This window comes from Ischnura elegans, chromosome 1 (genome assembly GCF_921293095.1).
Source record: "Ischnura elegans chromosome 1, ioIscEleg1.1, whole genome shotgun sequence".
NCBI classification, from domain to species: Eukaryota; Metazoa; Arthropoda; class Insecta; order Odonata; family Coenagrionidae; genus Ischnura; species Ischnura elegans.
The window spans coordinates 88,608,477-88,624,773 of record NC_060246.1 but is presented as its reverse complement, the minus strand read 5'-3'; the positions used below and the strand labels follow the sequence as shown (position 1 = coordinate 88,624,773).

Here is a 16,297-nt window from a genome sequence, read left to right as displayed (position 1 = left end):
AATAGATAATTTTCTTTGACCCTTGGGATTGATATATACTATATTTGCATGAAAAATTATTATGACACAACTTTATGAATGTGTTTTAATAACTGGGTATCACTAAGCACAATTAATGAGAGTATAGTTCCCTGATGCTTGCAGACACTAAGTCAAAAACAGTAGCTCCGAGGGTGGACCAACAAGAAAGTACATTAATTTAATAAGCAAACTTCCAAGTGACTCTTCGATACAGGGAATAACAAAATTACAGAAAAACAAAAAAGAGGAAATAAACCCCAATTAATATGCATGTAATCACCCTCTTGACTCAAAAACATGCTTGAATAGATAAAACTTAGTGGCAGTAAAATGATATCTGTACTAGAACATTAAAACTGCAATATTGTCATATTTTCATTAAGTATCTTCTAATACTCTATCAGTGGCGGATACAGAAAAAACTCAAGGGGCGCAAAATATATCTTGAGTTACCTATACTTTTATTGTAGTAAAAAATAATCAAGTTGCATGCAGAGTTTAAGAAAGTTTTAATTAAAGTGGTTATATACACATATATAAAACAATGCTATCTTATGATACAAAAAAGTTACAATTGTTGTTCTGCAATGTTCGGCAATGCAGGCAGCACCACAAGGGAGGGCGTGCACCTTGAACCCCTCAATTGTATCCGCCACTGTACTCTATGAATAAGATAAACTTACTGATATTCTAAAAATATGAATAAATTTTGAAATAACCTTTGGGTATTGCCAATTCTCTGATCTAGGTTCTCTCCGGAAAGAAGCTTCACTGAAAGAAGATTTTGGTCTTCCATCCATCTTCCTTCTCAACCAAGGGAGTGAAGAAACATCGTCTAAATATCCCAACGTGCCTCCTGAGAGCATACAGGCTTCATTGAACTATGGAAAGGATGTGCTTGGGAGATCCTCTCGTTTGGAAATGAGTCTGGAGAGCGCAGATGTGAAAGTATTGGAGGGATCTGCCGAGCATGGCCAACTAATAGCCTCATATCCGAAGAAGGAGTCACTGAGGAGGCAAGGAAATGGACTGTTAGCATCAAGGGCATCCCTGCACCTGACTCATACACTCTGTAAACGGTAAGGATCAAATGGCAAGGATTTTAACCCCTCAACGCCGTCATGCGTACCCAGTACGCGCCCTTTAAATTTCGTATGCCGCCGTCATGCGTACCCAGTACGCTTCCTGACCTACTGTTTATAATATTTTTTCTCCGCCAGATATTGTATGTTAAATTAAAACTAATTACTCTATCTTTTGAAGAAATGTTTTTCCTTTCCAATAAAATATTCATAGCGGTTTTATGCCTTCAAGATTTTTTTAAAATGCTTCGATAAACTTCCGTTTTAAACCAGCGCCTTGACGACTTCGGTCCAAAAACTCATCGCCTTCTTTCAGCTGTTTTATCATGAAAACTTCCGCCTATTCTGCTTGAGAGACGTCTAGAAGGGTCAGCTACTTTAGCTTGAGATACGGTATCTTCTAAGCTCAATGCCATCTCTCCGTCTTCTCCTTGTTTGTCGTCACCTCGAGCCCCAAGTGTGTTTGGTCCGCCTCGTTAGTCCTAAGCGAAGGGGCCATGTGCTTCGCTCTGCATTTATTCATTTATTTTTTTTCTGGACAGTAATCAACGAAGATAAGATTCCATCTAAACAGTCAGCGTATACCATATACCCTTCGAGATATTTTCTCGTCTCTTGAGGGAGCTTCTAAACCACGAGCTTCAGTCCACCCAGTCCACCAGAGTCATTCATGCTGTGTGGTGTTCGTTCAGGCAGTGTGCTGAAATTCTCATCGGGTGTACTTCCTGTGTGTGGTATTTTTTTATAATTGGGGACCCTACGAAATGGGAATAGTATTGAAAGGCAAAAAAGAGACTCGGAAGTCTGTTTGTGTGCTAGGCTATTGTAAAATCATTGGTGGGGTGAATTTCAAGTCCACCTGTTATTGCACTCGTATCTCATGGAAAGAAAACGCCATTACAAGTGATGTATGAAGTTATTTAGGAGACTATTGAATGAGGCAGTCCTAAATTCATATGTTGTTCAGAGGAAAAAAACGTATAAGAATTTGACTTATCATTTCGCGTGCCATTGGGCGAGATAATATTTTTGAAATATCCAACGTCATACGAACTGTTTGGACTTGGCCGTCACTCATTTCACAATTTAGTACCAAGACACACAAAAATTGATTTCCTAAAGACAATTCCTGCAGCTGGGAAGAAATCAAAGTCTCAAAGGAGGTGTGCAGTTTGTGCGTAACATGGGAAATGAAGAGTTTGCGTGTACTGTTGTGAAAAATGTGCAGTGGGATTAGATTGCTTCAAATCATGTCAGAGCAGATTTTCTAAGGTAAATCATTTGAATATTTGGATATTGACGTTTGAAACATTAGCATGTGATTACCTATATGAAATGATACGGTAATAATGGAACAAAGTCAGAGAAGTGGGCGGAGTGGTAAATTTTCAAGTAGGCGAAACGGGTAATCCTATCGAAAGTATCCAATCTGTTATGAAATTTTCAACCCCAAATAACTAAATTACATCATCTAATTGTATTTTTTAAATGCATGGAATGTTAGAGATCTCGTAGCTTATTCGAAACCAAATAAAAATCTTTCAAAATTGAACATTTATTCATTAGTTCATAAAAAGGGATACATAAAACAATAAATATTTTTTCCAATCGCTCGAAAAATTATTATATAGTAGCCCATTATAATACGCAAGTTTACAAAAATTTTCAACGATACTGATCGTATATTATGAAAGATATAAATTATTGAATGAGAGTATACCAAAAAGGCGAAGATTTTTAAATCTCATCCGGCCGCTGAGATGGGATTTAATTAAATGCCTGCCGCGCTTGAGGGGTTAATTAACAAAAGATTTTATTAGCCAGAATTTCCATTGAGTCCAGATAGAAATTCTGGCAGATCTATGTATAAATTTGGTGGGTGGACTTTTCAGGGGAAATATGAAATATGTACATGAGGTGCTACTTGGAGAGGTAAAGTCCCTCCAGGTACAATTTTGGATTAAATTCCTAATATGTCCAACCTCAAAGGAAAACTATATACCTTGGGAGTCAATCTAAAATCCATAAATTTGGTTGAATATGGTAAATTATTATCCTTAGCTACACTTTAGCTCTTAGATTAACATGAAGTCACAATTTAACTATGGCATAAATTACTATGATTCTTTTTGGTATTAACTTCCCTTTGTTCGCTACAAAAAGTTGATTTTTCATTCACCCATAAAATAAAATAGAAGTGTTGAATTTGTTTTGTTTAGAACAGAGTCCTACTAATACATATCATAATATTTTCATTTATATCTTTATCTTTACTTTGGAATGTCTTTAAAAGCAGTCAATTATATAATCTTTCTTTTCCCGACAGATTTGGATACAAGGATGAAAAATGTGCCAGATTTGTGGCCACAATTGGCCTTGGAGATACCGAAGTTGGGAAGCATTGTGACTGGAAAAAAGGAGGAGAAAATGAGATAATTGCATCTGCCAATCTCCTGTGCCACAACGACTCCCCATACAGGATGCCAGATGGGTCATGCAACAACCTAATAAACCCAGCCTTAGGAAAAACCTATACTGGCTACAGAAGACTGCTTTTCCCTAATTATGCTGATGGTAAGAAACCATTTATAAAGAACTGAAAATCCAAAAACTTGAATACTAAATATTTCAGCTGAAAGTTGACTTTCTATACTGAAATGAGTCAAATTATTTGCTGAAATGGAATCAGTGCCTTAGCTTTGATTTTGACAATGAGCATGACCTAATTGCTTCTTGTACTGATCAGCTCTTCAAAATTAGTCTACTATAGAAAATGGTGGAGTGAAAAATTAAAGAAAAAATTGAGCAAAACAATATTGACCAATTTCTTAATCCACAGGCATTCAGCAGATGAGACGATCTGTGAGTGGTAAACCACTCCCAAGTGCAAGGTATATCAGCACATCTTTGGCTCCAGACTCAGACAGGCCTGACCAGGTTACCACTTTGAGCTTGATGCAATGGACTCAATTTGTTGAGCATGACTTGGCTCACACTCCATCTGCAATGATGTGTAAGTCAAATACCCTGGTCAAATTCTATTCCAAAACACAAACATGAGTAATTCACGGCAGCATTAATTTTTTTACAAAAATTATGCATAACGTTAAACTGTTGACAAATCAATCCTATGCCACAACTTTTGTTCAACTTATTTAAAAAAAAATTAAAATGAGTAAGTTACTCCAGGTCCTCCAGGAGAGAGGGCTCATTAGCGATTGATAAATATACTCATTGACTGGCATCTAATAATTGTTTCCTATGAGCATGACAGGAAATTATGAATTTACGGCACCTAATGCTAAAACCTAATTCCCCCTTTGGCAGAAATCAAAGCATAACAATATATTTGTTTTTCTAACACTCAAGAACTACTGTGACCTATTATTTCAATGCTCTAGCATAAGGATTTTTAGAAATGTCTCTCTTCATGAAATCTAACGCTATGCTGCTTCTCTTCATAAAAGTGAGCAAGGGAACTTCCATCCTCTGCTGCAGAAATGATGGATTTCCTCATGCCCCAAGGTATCAGCATCCATCCTGTTCACCCATTGACATCCCAGCAGATGATCCATTCTATCTTCAACACCGTCAGCGTTGCATGAATTACGTAAGATCCATCACAACCATCAGACCAGGATGTACCCTAGGACCAGCAGAACAGGTTTGTAGCCAATGTCACTCTGATGAAGACACATAATATCATCCCTCAACTACTCAGCCTGAGCCAAAGATAAATAGCTTGAATTCAAACATATAATGAATTCAACAATGTGAATGAAAAGTTGGTAACCTACTCACAAAGTATTGTTATCTCCTCAGGGTGCTTTTCCTGCGACTCACGCGTCAACTAGTACCAACTCACGGAAACTGGTTATAACTCTCAAATTCCTGCATGTAATCGTTTGTTGATTTGTGTCACAACGGTAAGTCGGTAACCAACTCACATAGAATGGAACACGAAAACCACGACACAAGTTGACTTGTATTGACGTGTATAAATGAATGGAAAGCACCCTCTCTCGATGAAAGTTTTTAACTAGCCTACTCTGGCAATTTTACAATAAAGTTTTATGCAAAATATTAATGCATCTTCCATAATTTTCTAAGGAATTTCTTGCAAGTATCAAATGCTCATAACAATAGTTATGGCCAATACATTATCTTAAATTTTACCGTTGTTTAAAACTCATTTAACTTTTCCTTTCAGATTAATCAAGCTACTCACTTCCTTGATGGTTCCATGATTTATGGATCAGATTCCGAGACTCAACGAACTGTTCGATCTTTCGATGGAGGCAAATTGAAGGCGAATGAGCATGAAATCGAAACGAGTGACGGAAGAAAAAGTGTTGCATTTTTCCCATCTTTCTCAGAGCCCCTGGATATATGCCAAGGAATGTCCATTAAAGGACACCATTGCTATCATGGAGGTAAGATTTTTTTCTTCTTCTTATTTCTCTTCTTTTATTAAGATTCTTATATTTCATTTGGTTCAACTTTTTGTGTGACAATAGTGATTTTGCTGTAAATTAGGAGGAAAAAGATTGCCTGTCTGCAATTCAGTGCTTAATTTTGGCCGGAACGGCACCTCTTAGAGAAAATTGAGCAATCTGAAATAAGTCATCCTTTTTTATATTTGTTAAACCAACGATTCCTCATTGTAGCTTTTATTACAAGTTAAAAAAATTGGAAGTTTTAATGGGTGGCAGCTGTGGCATGTGTGAAATCATGTACTGATGCCATTACATGCAATATCCTCAATATAGGAGAAAAATTAATTGTTCAAAGCTCTCAAAACATTCCACATTTCACGCATTCATAATTATCACACCATAAAATTGTTCACTGCTCCTTTTGAGTAACAATAAGGAGGGACACACTAAATTGAATCACATCATCAACACAAATTGAAAGTGTCAATGGGAATCAATTTGCTAAGCACAATATATGTTTAATTGAATTTTGAAATTTCCATTACATAGGAGATTCCCGAGCTAACGAACACCCGCAGCTGACTGCACTGCATACGATATGGCTCAGGGAACACAACAGATTGGCTGATGAACTGGCAAAGCTCAACCCTCACTGGAAGGATGAGAAGCTGTTCCAGGAAGCACGAAAAATTGCTATTGCCCAAATACAGCACATAACTTACTCAGAATGGCTGCCAAATGTCATTGGTGAGTAGGAATTTTTATTCATATAAAAAATTCAGACTAGAAAGTCCAGAGTAAAGAAAATTATTTACACTAATTATGTTTTGTAAGCAGTGCTGGTCCAAGTTAAAAGTATCCAATAAAGCTTTGCAAATTTCAATAATAAAAATCAAAAGTTTTTTCATGGGAAAATTATAACTGAAATTCAGAATAGCTGCTTTTGCGGAGTCTATAGAATACTTTTGACTCTAGAATACTTTTGACTCTAAGTTAGACATTTCACTTGAAAATGGAAATGATATTGGAATTACACATAGTAACTCACTTCAAAAGCATTCAAAATTAACCAAAGTCCTCAATATTCTTAGCCAAAAAAGGGAACATTTGTAACTCTTGAGACTAAATTATTTTTTGGGTGTCTTCCGTAGGATCCAAAGTACATGAAAGGATGTTCCCCGAGAGACTAGAGGAGGAGACAGGTTACAACAAAGACATTGATCCATCGACAAGCAATGAGTTTGCCACAGCTGCCATTCGTTTTGCTCGGTCTATGATGGAGAGCAAAATCAAGTAAGTCAACATTTTTTTAAATTCATAATAAGCATGCATAAGTATGCCTAACTTCTCTGACTTTTCTTTGCGGTATTTTTAGGAAACAATTTATCCAAGGAAACCGTAACATAAGTATTAGATTATTATGAGGGACTTTTGGCCGAGTTAACAAAACATAAAAAACCACCAAAATTGGTTAGAGTTCCTTCACAGAAATAGTCACTTGGATACATTGAAGGAAGTATTTAAGTCTTTAGAATTGCTTCTAAATTAAATATATGCTTGCCTGCGTGGGCCACACCATGCATTTGAAAGAAATTGCACAAAAGTCTGCAGTGCATATACTTTGGTGGATCTAAGTGAACTGCTCCATTAGAGGTAGGATATGTAGCACTACAAGCTTCTTCACTCTGTAGCTCCACCATATAGCTTTATCTGAAAGGACCTGAAATTATTTTCAACACTGAAGTTTTTCATCTGCACAGCCCCCATTAGTACTTGTTTTAAGTCAGTAAAATGTTTCATTATAGCATTCAGAAATGTAGGCAAATGCCCAGAAATACTAAAATTAGAAATTGTTTTCCAGATTGTATGAAGAGAATCGCGAATTTAACGATACTATTCATTTGAGCAACCATTACAATCAGCCTTTTGTGATTGAAAAGCCTGGACATTTTGACTCTCTAGTCAGGGGAATGGCAACACAAAATAGCCAGCAAATGGATCTCCTCTTCACTGAAGATGTAAGTTTTCTTTTCTCACAAGAGTCAAATATTTACACAAATCATTGTTAACCATGGTGATGAAGGTTATAAATAAAGCATTTAATTAGATGACTTATTTTAACAATTTTCATCATTTTTACCTACAGGTAACAAGCCTTTTATGGAAGGAAGACAAACCCTATGGAATGGACATTGTCAGTTTGGACATTCAAAGAGGAAGAGATCATGGTCTTCAGCCATACAACAAGTACAGAGAACTTTGTGGACTTCCAGTGGCAAAGACTTTTGATGACCTCCTGGATGTAATGCCCAAGGGGGTAAGTCAAATACATATGTATTTACCTATACATATAATATTCTGGCTACAATCGTTTTGATGGGGTCATTCACACTCAAAATCTGATCATGAAATCCATCCAGCTTCAGTTATATTGTAATGACAAATGGGAACACAAGGCCCTCTCTTGGTTGAAATTGAATATCTATATTTTGCTGTTGCCTCACATATGGATGTAGCTGGGGCTGTCCAGAAGTGGGGGAGTGGTGTGGCCTGGTCTGGCCAATTCAACTATCTAAAATTCACTTTTCCAACTGTCATGTTAACATCATGTTAAACTATGAATTATCCCTGAAAGCCGAGGGTGTATGGTTTTATTCTTGATGCTATGAATTTCTTGTTTAAGTATATAAATGGGAGGCTCCACTGTAGTTAGCATGTGATACTATAAGATTACTGTTTTCTCCAACTGTTTATATTGGACATTTCTATAGCCCATGAAATATTCAAATTTTCTATTGCTGACTAGACTATTTTTTCCTGTCCCAATATTTCAGGTTGTAGAGAAGCTGACCCAACTGTACGAAAATGTCAATGACATTGACTTGTACGTTGGTGGTATGTCAGAACTTCCCCAAGAAGAACTGAATAATGTGGAGGATTCAATTGAGTTGAGCCAGGAACATAAGCCGAGAAGCAGTTTGGTAGGACCAACCTTCCAATGCATCATTGGCGAGCAAATGCTGAAAACAAGGAAGGCTGATCGCCACTTTTACTATGTAGTACAAAAGAATAACCAGGCCACCTTCACACCGCAACAGATGGAAGAGTTGAAGAAAGCTTCCTTAGCTCGCATTTTCTGTGATAATGGCAATGATGTCCGCATGATGCAACCGAGAGTGTTCCAGACACCATCAGAAAGGTAAAAAAAGTTTCATTTCTTGAAAAAGTAAAGGTTGATATTAAAACTGAAGCTGCAGCATGCTGTGCCGTCTTCAGAGTGCTGGGGATGACATGGATAGAAATTTTACAGCAATAAAATCATACCCAAATATGAGTAATGAAAGCATTTATGCTCTTATTGCTATTTTTCAAGATATTTATTTCAGCAGCATTGAGAAAAGACTTAATTTGGAAGTCTCCATCAAAGTGATCAAACGTTCTACAAAGCCAATATGTGCATCTAATCAGATTCTTAATGATTTGGAAAAGAAATGAGTGGCCTGAAGCTATCCATGAACATGCATACGAGGACATTTTTTTTCAACCTCCGATGGGCCATGAACAGAAGACGAAATGATTGATTAAATATTATTTCATTGGTAAATCTTGAGTACACTTGTGGTGTCCTTTTGACATAATTGCCTCGGCAATTGAGGATTTGGTCGTGCCTGTGGACATGCTTTACTATACCTTCTTCATAGGATATTGCTGCCAATGCCGCCAAAATTTTGCCTTTGTCCTGAAGCTTATTGTCCTTTTGGAAACGCTTCCATCCAAGCCACATCTTCATTTCAGGGTAAAGATGGAAGTCATACGGCACTTGGTCGGCATTGCTGGGCGGGTCATCCAAAATGTTCCATTGAAATTGCTCAAAGAGCAGTAGGGCACTAAGATGATGGGCATTGTCATGAATCAGAACACTTCCAGAAGTCAGCATGTCCCTTCTTTTGTTTTGAATGGGAATAAGTATAATTTTTCACACTATTTTACACTCTAGCCACAGTGCATTAAAAAATTCTCTTTTATCGGTATAAAGGTCAAGAAATGTCAATGCTGAAGACGTTCGGCGAGTTTTCTGGCTGTCATTCCGCAGTGCACACTTGGCGGAAGAATCAATTGAGGCATTGTTGTTGATGAGATTGCCTGTAACCTTATTCTGACAACTTATGGTCAGAAATTACTTGAGCGTGTAGTGCGGAGGACGTGCAGTCGCCCTATCCACGCAGTACCCGCCTGTCACTTGTATGGCATTTTTGCTGAGCATTCGGAGGGTAAAAAAAAAAGTCCCTCGTAGATTCAAATGGTAGCTTGATTTAGTAGAAGGGTTCATCATACATCGCTTTAATTGCTTTGAGCAGAATGAATTAGGTTCTATTTTCAAAATAGGCAATCTTACACAGTCAAGTTTGATTCCGATGGTGGTCTTAATCAAACCATTTCATCCAATTTTAAGCATAAGTACCTACTCACTGTGTTAGTTTAATTTCAGTATTGCAATAAGCATTGTGTTAAGCAGTCTTATAGATAAAGTTCTTACATTAAGGGTTTTCAAATAACATAACTTAATTGTACCATGGTACATTCAAAATCTGATTTAAAAATAAACAATAACTACTACAATAATTGTTTTTTTCTAATTTTTCAAATACTTTTCCAACAAATGATTTGCAGAAAGACTTCTCCAAATTCCGTCCAGGTAATAACCTCTATGACTGCCAAAGCTATGGAGTGCAAGTCTTCATCTTGGCCGGTTGACCTCAAGGAGTGATGTCAACCGGCTCTGATGACAGAGTCACTCAAGTCTACCTGTTGGAATCCTTAGAAGTCTTTCTGCAACGTAGCTGATATTCAAAGCATGAAGAAATTTGCTCCCAGACTTGTTTTTAGTGATTAAACTATGCCAATAATTTATCACCAAAGTATTTTAATGAAATAAATTTTCATGTTGATTTTTGATTACTTTTCAGCAACTCATTGCATCGTTGTGATGACCACACAAGGATACCAACTGTGAATCTGAGCCCTTGGGTGGAAACATTTTAAGGCAGCATGTTGAAGAATACTCGAACTAGAAACTGCAATTGAATAATTGCAAAGCTTCTTCAAAACCAAAGTGCCTTAAAAAGACTGGTGATTAACTGTATGTCTATTGAGAAGATTTTGTTCCACCTACAACATTTTGATAAAAGAAATGACTCATAATTTCACCTTTTGTGGTGTAATAATTTTGCTACTTAGATATGTTTACAGATAAAATCTGTATTGATATCTTTTTTGAGGGCATTTTATGCACTCTGGAATGACATATTTCTGTAGATATTTGAATAGTTTTGTGTGTTATGTGACCAAGAAGTAATATTGGTCAAGTGACGTCTCCAGCAAAGCATTTCATTTTCTCCCCATAGCTATTGCTATGGGAGAAGTTTCCTTCAAGTTAATTCACCTTGAATGAAAAGTGTCTGTGATTGTTAGTTGTAAAACGTAATGTAAGTATTTCAGACTTAAATAATGTGAAATCATGTGCTGACTTAAATAATGTGAAAATGTTGAGGGATATATCCCCCAAGTGTGAATGTGTACCTACTTCTACTGCGTGAGAGTTCACCCTTTTCATTCTAAATTATTTATTATCATCACATCACTGCATCTTGAAATATTCCTTCACATCATTCGAGGAAGTTTGCGCATTTGATTATGATTAATCCAATGATCTGAGTATTTTAGTTTTGTACACAACTAGGTATCATTGTTCAGATTAGAGTTTCATTATGAAAACTGCCAATGTCTATATTTAATTATGTAACTTCACATCATCTGAATAAGAGTGAAAAAACTTAAAATAAATGATTTTTTGTAAGAAAACTGAAAAAAAGGTGTAATCATTGCTAAACCCACAAAAAGACATTGCCTATATAAAAATATCCGGCAAAAAATATTGAACCATACAGAAATTTACATACATTTTGTAATGAGAAACATACTAGTTTGTAGTCTGGATGGTATGGTGGAATTATACTTTTCTATTTTCCTTTCTAATTATCATTAAATTTGAATTGGATACTATCACTAATTTGTGAAAATAGGTGTGAGTGTATGACTTTATCAGAAACTAAATGGCCACCCGGCGTTTCTTAGGGAGGATATTACCCAGAGTAGTGTAAACTTGGAATTCATGTTCACGTAGCACGATTTTTAGGTAAAGGAACAAAGCAAATTTGGTGATGGTATATCTGTATTGATTTCTGTGTACTGCACATGAGATCAGCTTATACCCAGCAGCTTTATCCACAACATTGAGTCGGTGCCTAGGCACAAAATGTGGAGTGAACACATACCCCAGCGAAGAGGTTTGCGCCGAGAGGTTTAATAGTGCAGTGTAGCAGGGGCGCAGCTAGGAATTAAGGCTAGGGGGGGTTTTAGGCACAACTAATACTTATGGGTGTGGAGGTATTGCATACCTATCAGGGTAAGCAGGCGTTGCAGGGGCCCTGCTCCAGAAAAATTTGAAGAATAATGGTTCAAAATGGCGAGTTTTACGGCTTTCTGAGGGATATGTGATAAGTCCTATCTTTATTTTATAAGTAATACTGATCCAGATAAGTAAAATGGATTAAACTTAAAAATTTCTCTGAGCTCTGGGAGGGGTTTTATCCCCCAAAACCCCCCCTCACTGCACCACTACAGTGTAGTATATTTTGAGTTGTTTTCCTTGGAGAGTGAGAGGTGTGCAATTCACCTACCCGGCAGGATATCCAACTACAGGATTTGTATGATGTGACATCACAAAGGGTAATGAGAAAATGATGCATCGGACGCAACCAAAATTAGCACTACAGGGTTTGAGCCATTTTAATAATTAAGGCTTAGAATTGAAAAATGCAAACAGAGCAAGATGAGGTTCAGAGTAGGTGGATGAGATATGTTGCCGATCTTCATGAAGTGGCACAAGTCAGATAGATTGAGCACATAGGATGGCATCTTAGGAGGAGAAATTAGTTGAGCCCTTTGGGATTTGAAGGAAAGGAAACTGCTGGGCATAGATAATATCACACGTGAGTTTCATTAGGAAGACTGGGGAAAGAAACCTTTTTGAAGCTCACAGAATATACAAGGATTGGTCTTGGCCAGAGGATTTTCATGAATACCTACAGCTATAATTCCTCTAACAAAAAATAACAGAGGATGTAGAGCCATTAGCCAAATATTGCATGCAGTGAAAGTGGTACAGAGGGTTATTAATAGATGACAAATGATCACTTTGATATTAGGAAAGGATGGTCAACCCCTGATGTGGTACAGGTATTGATGACCCTAGTGGAGAGGAGTCTAGAATATGGCAAGAACCTGTATGTTACCTTCTTTGATTTCAAAAAAGCATTCAGCAGATGTATGTTTGTGAAGCTAATGGGAATTCTTAAGAAAATAGGTATAGAATGGAAGGATAGATAATTCATACATGATCTTTGAAGGTTCGACTACTCAAGTGAGGAGGGGATGAAGGAGAATCAGGATGTGCAAGCATTAGTCAAGGTGTGAGACAAGGCTATCTTCCATAGCCTTTGCTTTTCAATGTACATATATGATGAGGATATGGTAAGGGAGAAGATGAAGGAGGTATGGGATGAGCTAGAGGCATGAATTTAATTCGAGGGAATGATACTTGAGTATCATTGATGTGCGCAGATGATTAACACGTTGCGTACCGGGGTATTTCAATTCCTTTTAACCCTCTGTTCCAGCGGTTTTTTAAACATCACTCACTGAGCAAACCTTCCATTCGAAAAAATGCCATAACTTATTTAAAAATTAAAATTTTTTCATGCAATTTTGAATGTAATACTCACAAATAATTTCAGAATCTCTTTCTGGTGTGATACTCCATGAAACATTTTCTCTTGTGGAGTGGAATGCCGCAAGTTGAGCACACATACCTTGTTTCTTTTCTAATTTTTCTCGTGGCGCACATTTTGAATATTCTTGTGTGATATTTTTTCGTCCCCTTCCCCACAATAGGAATGAGATGGTGTTCGCTAAGGTCTCTTGATAAGCGCTGTGGGTGATCTCTTGAAGGGGCCCGTCCTGTTGGGTTATCATCGCAGTCATCGTCCGAGAATGATTCACTCGACTCCTGCCTACTCGCTGCCCACTCTTTGGCGGTCTGGAGCAAAAAGCCTTTGAATCGAATGCCATTATTTTTGTTTAGAGTTTTATAAACTCTGAAAGCATTAAAAAGAGCGCAATTTATTAGCCAAAGCACGACTTTCTTCGACCATTTCATTGTTTTTCTCATGATGGAGTAATAGGATAAGTACATATCCGCCCTGTCAACACCTTTCATGCACTCATTGTATTTTAGAATACAAGTGGGTTTTTTGATTGCCTGTCCTGTAACCCAATCTTTTACCTTTGAGTTACCCATACTAGCATTATGAACTGTGCGAATCATTCTTACTTCCCTCTTGTCTTTCCAAACCACTAGTAACACCTCACCTTAACGAGAGAACGTGCTCTGTCCCTTTTTCAAAGTTTTTGCCTCGCTCTTCAACGCGGGAGGGAGTCCCCGATTTGGTCTTATGGTTCCACACACTCTTACTTTGTTATCTAAGAGCAGTTCTGCAATTTTCACACTATTATAATAGTTGTCTTGATAGACATGATGCCAAAGATTGAGATGTGGCTTCAAAAGAGACAAGATGGTTTGTTCTAATTTTTTCCCCTCGGCTGAATAAATTTCTAAATTACTAATGTAGCCAGAATCACTTTCACAAACCATTCGAACTAGTAACCCATACTTTACAATTTTGGCAGGATTATAGGTCTTGATTTTCAATCTTCCTCTCCATGGAATCATGGCTTCATCTTTCTGCTTTGGTTTATACACATTTTGAAAATTTTCAACTAAGTATTCCACGGTGGGTCTAATTTTATATAGTCTATCCGAAGTATCTAAGAATGCTTCGTTATCACTAAAATGCTACGCTTTCCATATCTGCTCAAATCTGTTTCGCGTCAGTAGCTCTCTAAATATTTTTGTTTCGATGAAAGGATCTGTACTCCAATACTCCTTCAGTGTATCTTTCCTCACTTGACCCATCAGAATCAAAATAGAAAAGAATTTTTTCATTTCAGCCATGGTTATGTTTGACCACTTCCCTTTTTTTGGCGATTCTTTGTATTTATGCTTATTTTGACAGTAATACAAATTGGATTGATGGCACATCATTTCAAAAAAATCATTACCAAGAAATAGTGAGACTACGTCAAGGATGTTAGTGGAATTTTCTGGTAATCGCTTCACTCCAGATTGGCCCAAAAATTGCTCTAAATGTCTCTCAAAATCTATTTTTTCCCATGAAGTAGAACTTCCTGCCAAAGCATTGTCTTCATTTTCACTCGCATAGGAGTCACTTTCACTGATAACTAGAGGAATAGGTTTTCTAGTTTTCATGTTCACCACAACATCAGAATCACTTTCACTTTCGTCGTTATCTTCGTCATACCCTAATGGTATATGTATCTGACAAATCATCAGCACACAAGTCTAACGAAATTTCTTCTTCATCCAAAGTGTTGTCCTTTCGATGTGATGCCATAATATGGAATATTCTTATGAGTGGTTTTTAGAGCACAAATGCGAGCAAACCTTCAAGCGAGAAAAACTTGACACCAAATGTTCTATTCACTTGGACTCAGGGAAACACCAACTTCTCTAGACACATCAGGAGAGGAAACTAACCCAGAGGCAAGAAACAAGTAAGAGAGCATCATCTTCCTCCATAGCATGGACGAAAAGAACTGGGGGCCTCATTATGAGTCCCCCAGTTCCTTTTGTCGAAAATGTTTATGTTGACGGAGCAGAGCAGTCCACTTGCTGAGAGTGCATCTCGAAGAAGCAGCGATGAAGATAAGGGTCAAACTCACTAGATAAAACAAGGCCATGTGGATAAACTCTTTGGAAATAATGAGCCAAGTGTGTGGGGTAACTCAAGGAAACAGATAAATAAGATGCCAACGCTGGTAAGAAGAGGAATGCCGATTCTGGGTGGAGGTGTTGAGAATGGAAATATGTGCCTATTCGGGCGTAATGCCTTTGGTTTAAACATGGTTGAAAAGCTAATGTTTAGAATATAACTTGACCTAATCAAACGTTATGATGCATCAATTCATTATGAATAACAAACAACAACTGAAAACGTTCTAACAAATATGGATTGCACGCTTTAAAATTGTTTTGGTTGGCCTAAATGACGAGAATCTTCGTCATCCGTCCGGAACATTCGGGAAAAAAATGACGAGAATTCTCGCCATCCGTACGCAACGTGTTAAGCATTGATTAGCCAATAGGTGAAGGAGTTATGGGCACTAAGTGATTCATGCAAATCATATAGCAAGAGCATTAATAACAAGAAGACCAAAGTTATGTGTAATCTATGATTATCTATTATAGTATCTTGTGTTCACTAACTTTGTTGTTATTTATGCTATAATTCCGTTTAAAATTCCACAATGCTTGAAAAAATGTTAGTAATTCTTTGAGAAGAAAAAATTTATGAAAATCAAATGCATTATTTCGTTGAAAAAATACTGGTTATGCAATAAGTTGACCATGGATTTGTGCTATGATATGGTTAGAGGGTCTAGTCCAATGGCCAGGGTGAGGGCCTGGCATGCCATTGAGTTGGGTCTCAAATCAGAGGGATAATGTAGCACTTCATCCATAAATAAGCTAAAATTCCCCATCCACTTTGAGAACTTGAA

The 16,297-nt window shown here is 37.2% G+C and overlaps 1 protein-coding gene across 2 annotated transcripts in view; it reads left to right on the top strand.

Annotated features, from left to right (window-relative positions):
• The window catches only part of LOC124165484 (peroxidase-like), a 49,716-nt gene extending 38,535 nt beyond the window's left edge, over positions 1-11,181 (top strand). For both annotated transcript variants that reach the window (XM_046542933.1, XM_046542927.1), the window contains exons 3-13: positions 770-1,100; positions 3,430-3,677; positions 3,943-4,116; positions 4,571-4,767; positions 5,314-5,536; positions 6,089-6,286; positions 6,691-6,832; positions 7,401-7,557; positions 7,686-7,856; positions 8,374-8,738; positions 10,507-11,181. In XM_046542933.1, the coding sequence (XP_046398889.1) occupies positions 770-1,100; positions 3,430-3,677; positions 3,943-4,116; positions 4,571-4,767; positions 5,314-5,536; positions 6,089-6,286; positions 6,691-6,832; positions 7,401-7,557; positions 7,686-7,856; positions 8,374-8,738; positions 10,507-10,582 (2,282 nt within the window). In that variant the 3' untranslated portion in view covers positions 10,583-11,181. The remainder of the gene's footprint in view (positions 1-769; positions 1,101-3,429; positions 3,678-3,942; positions 4,117-4,570; positions 4,768-5,313; positions 5,537-6,088; positions 6,287-6,690; positions 6,833-7,400; positions 7,558-7,685; positions 7,857-8,373; positions 8,739-10,506) is intronic.
• Positions 11,182-16,297: the final 5,116 nt, after the last annotated feature.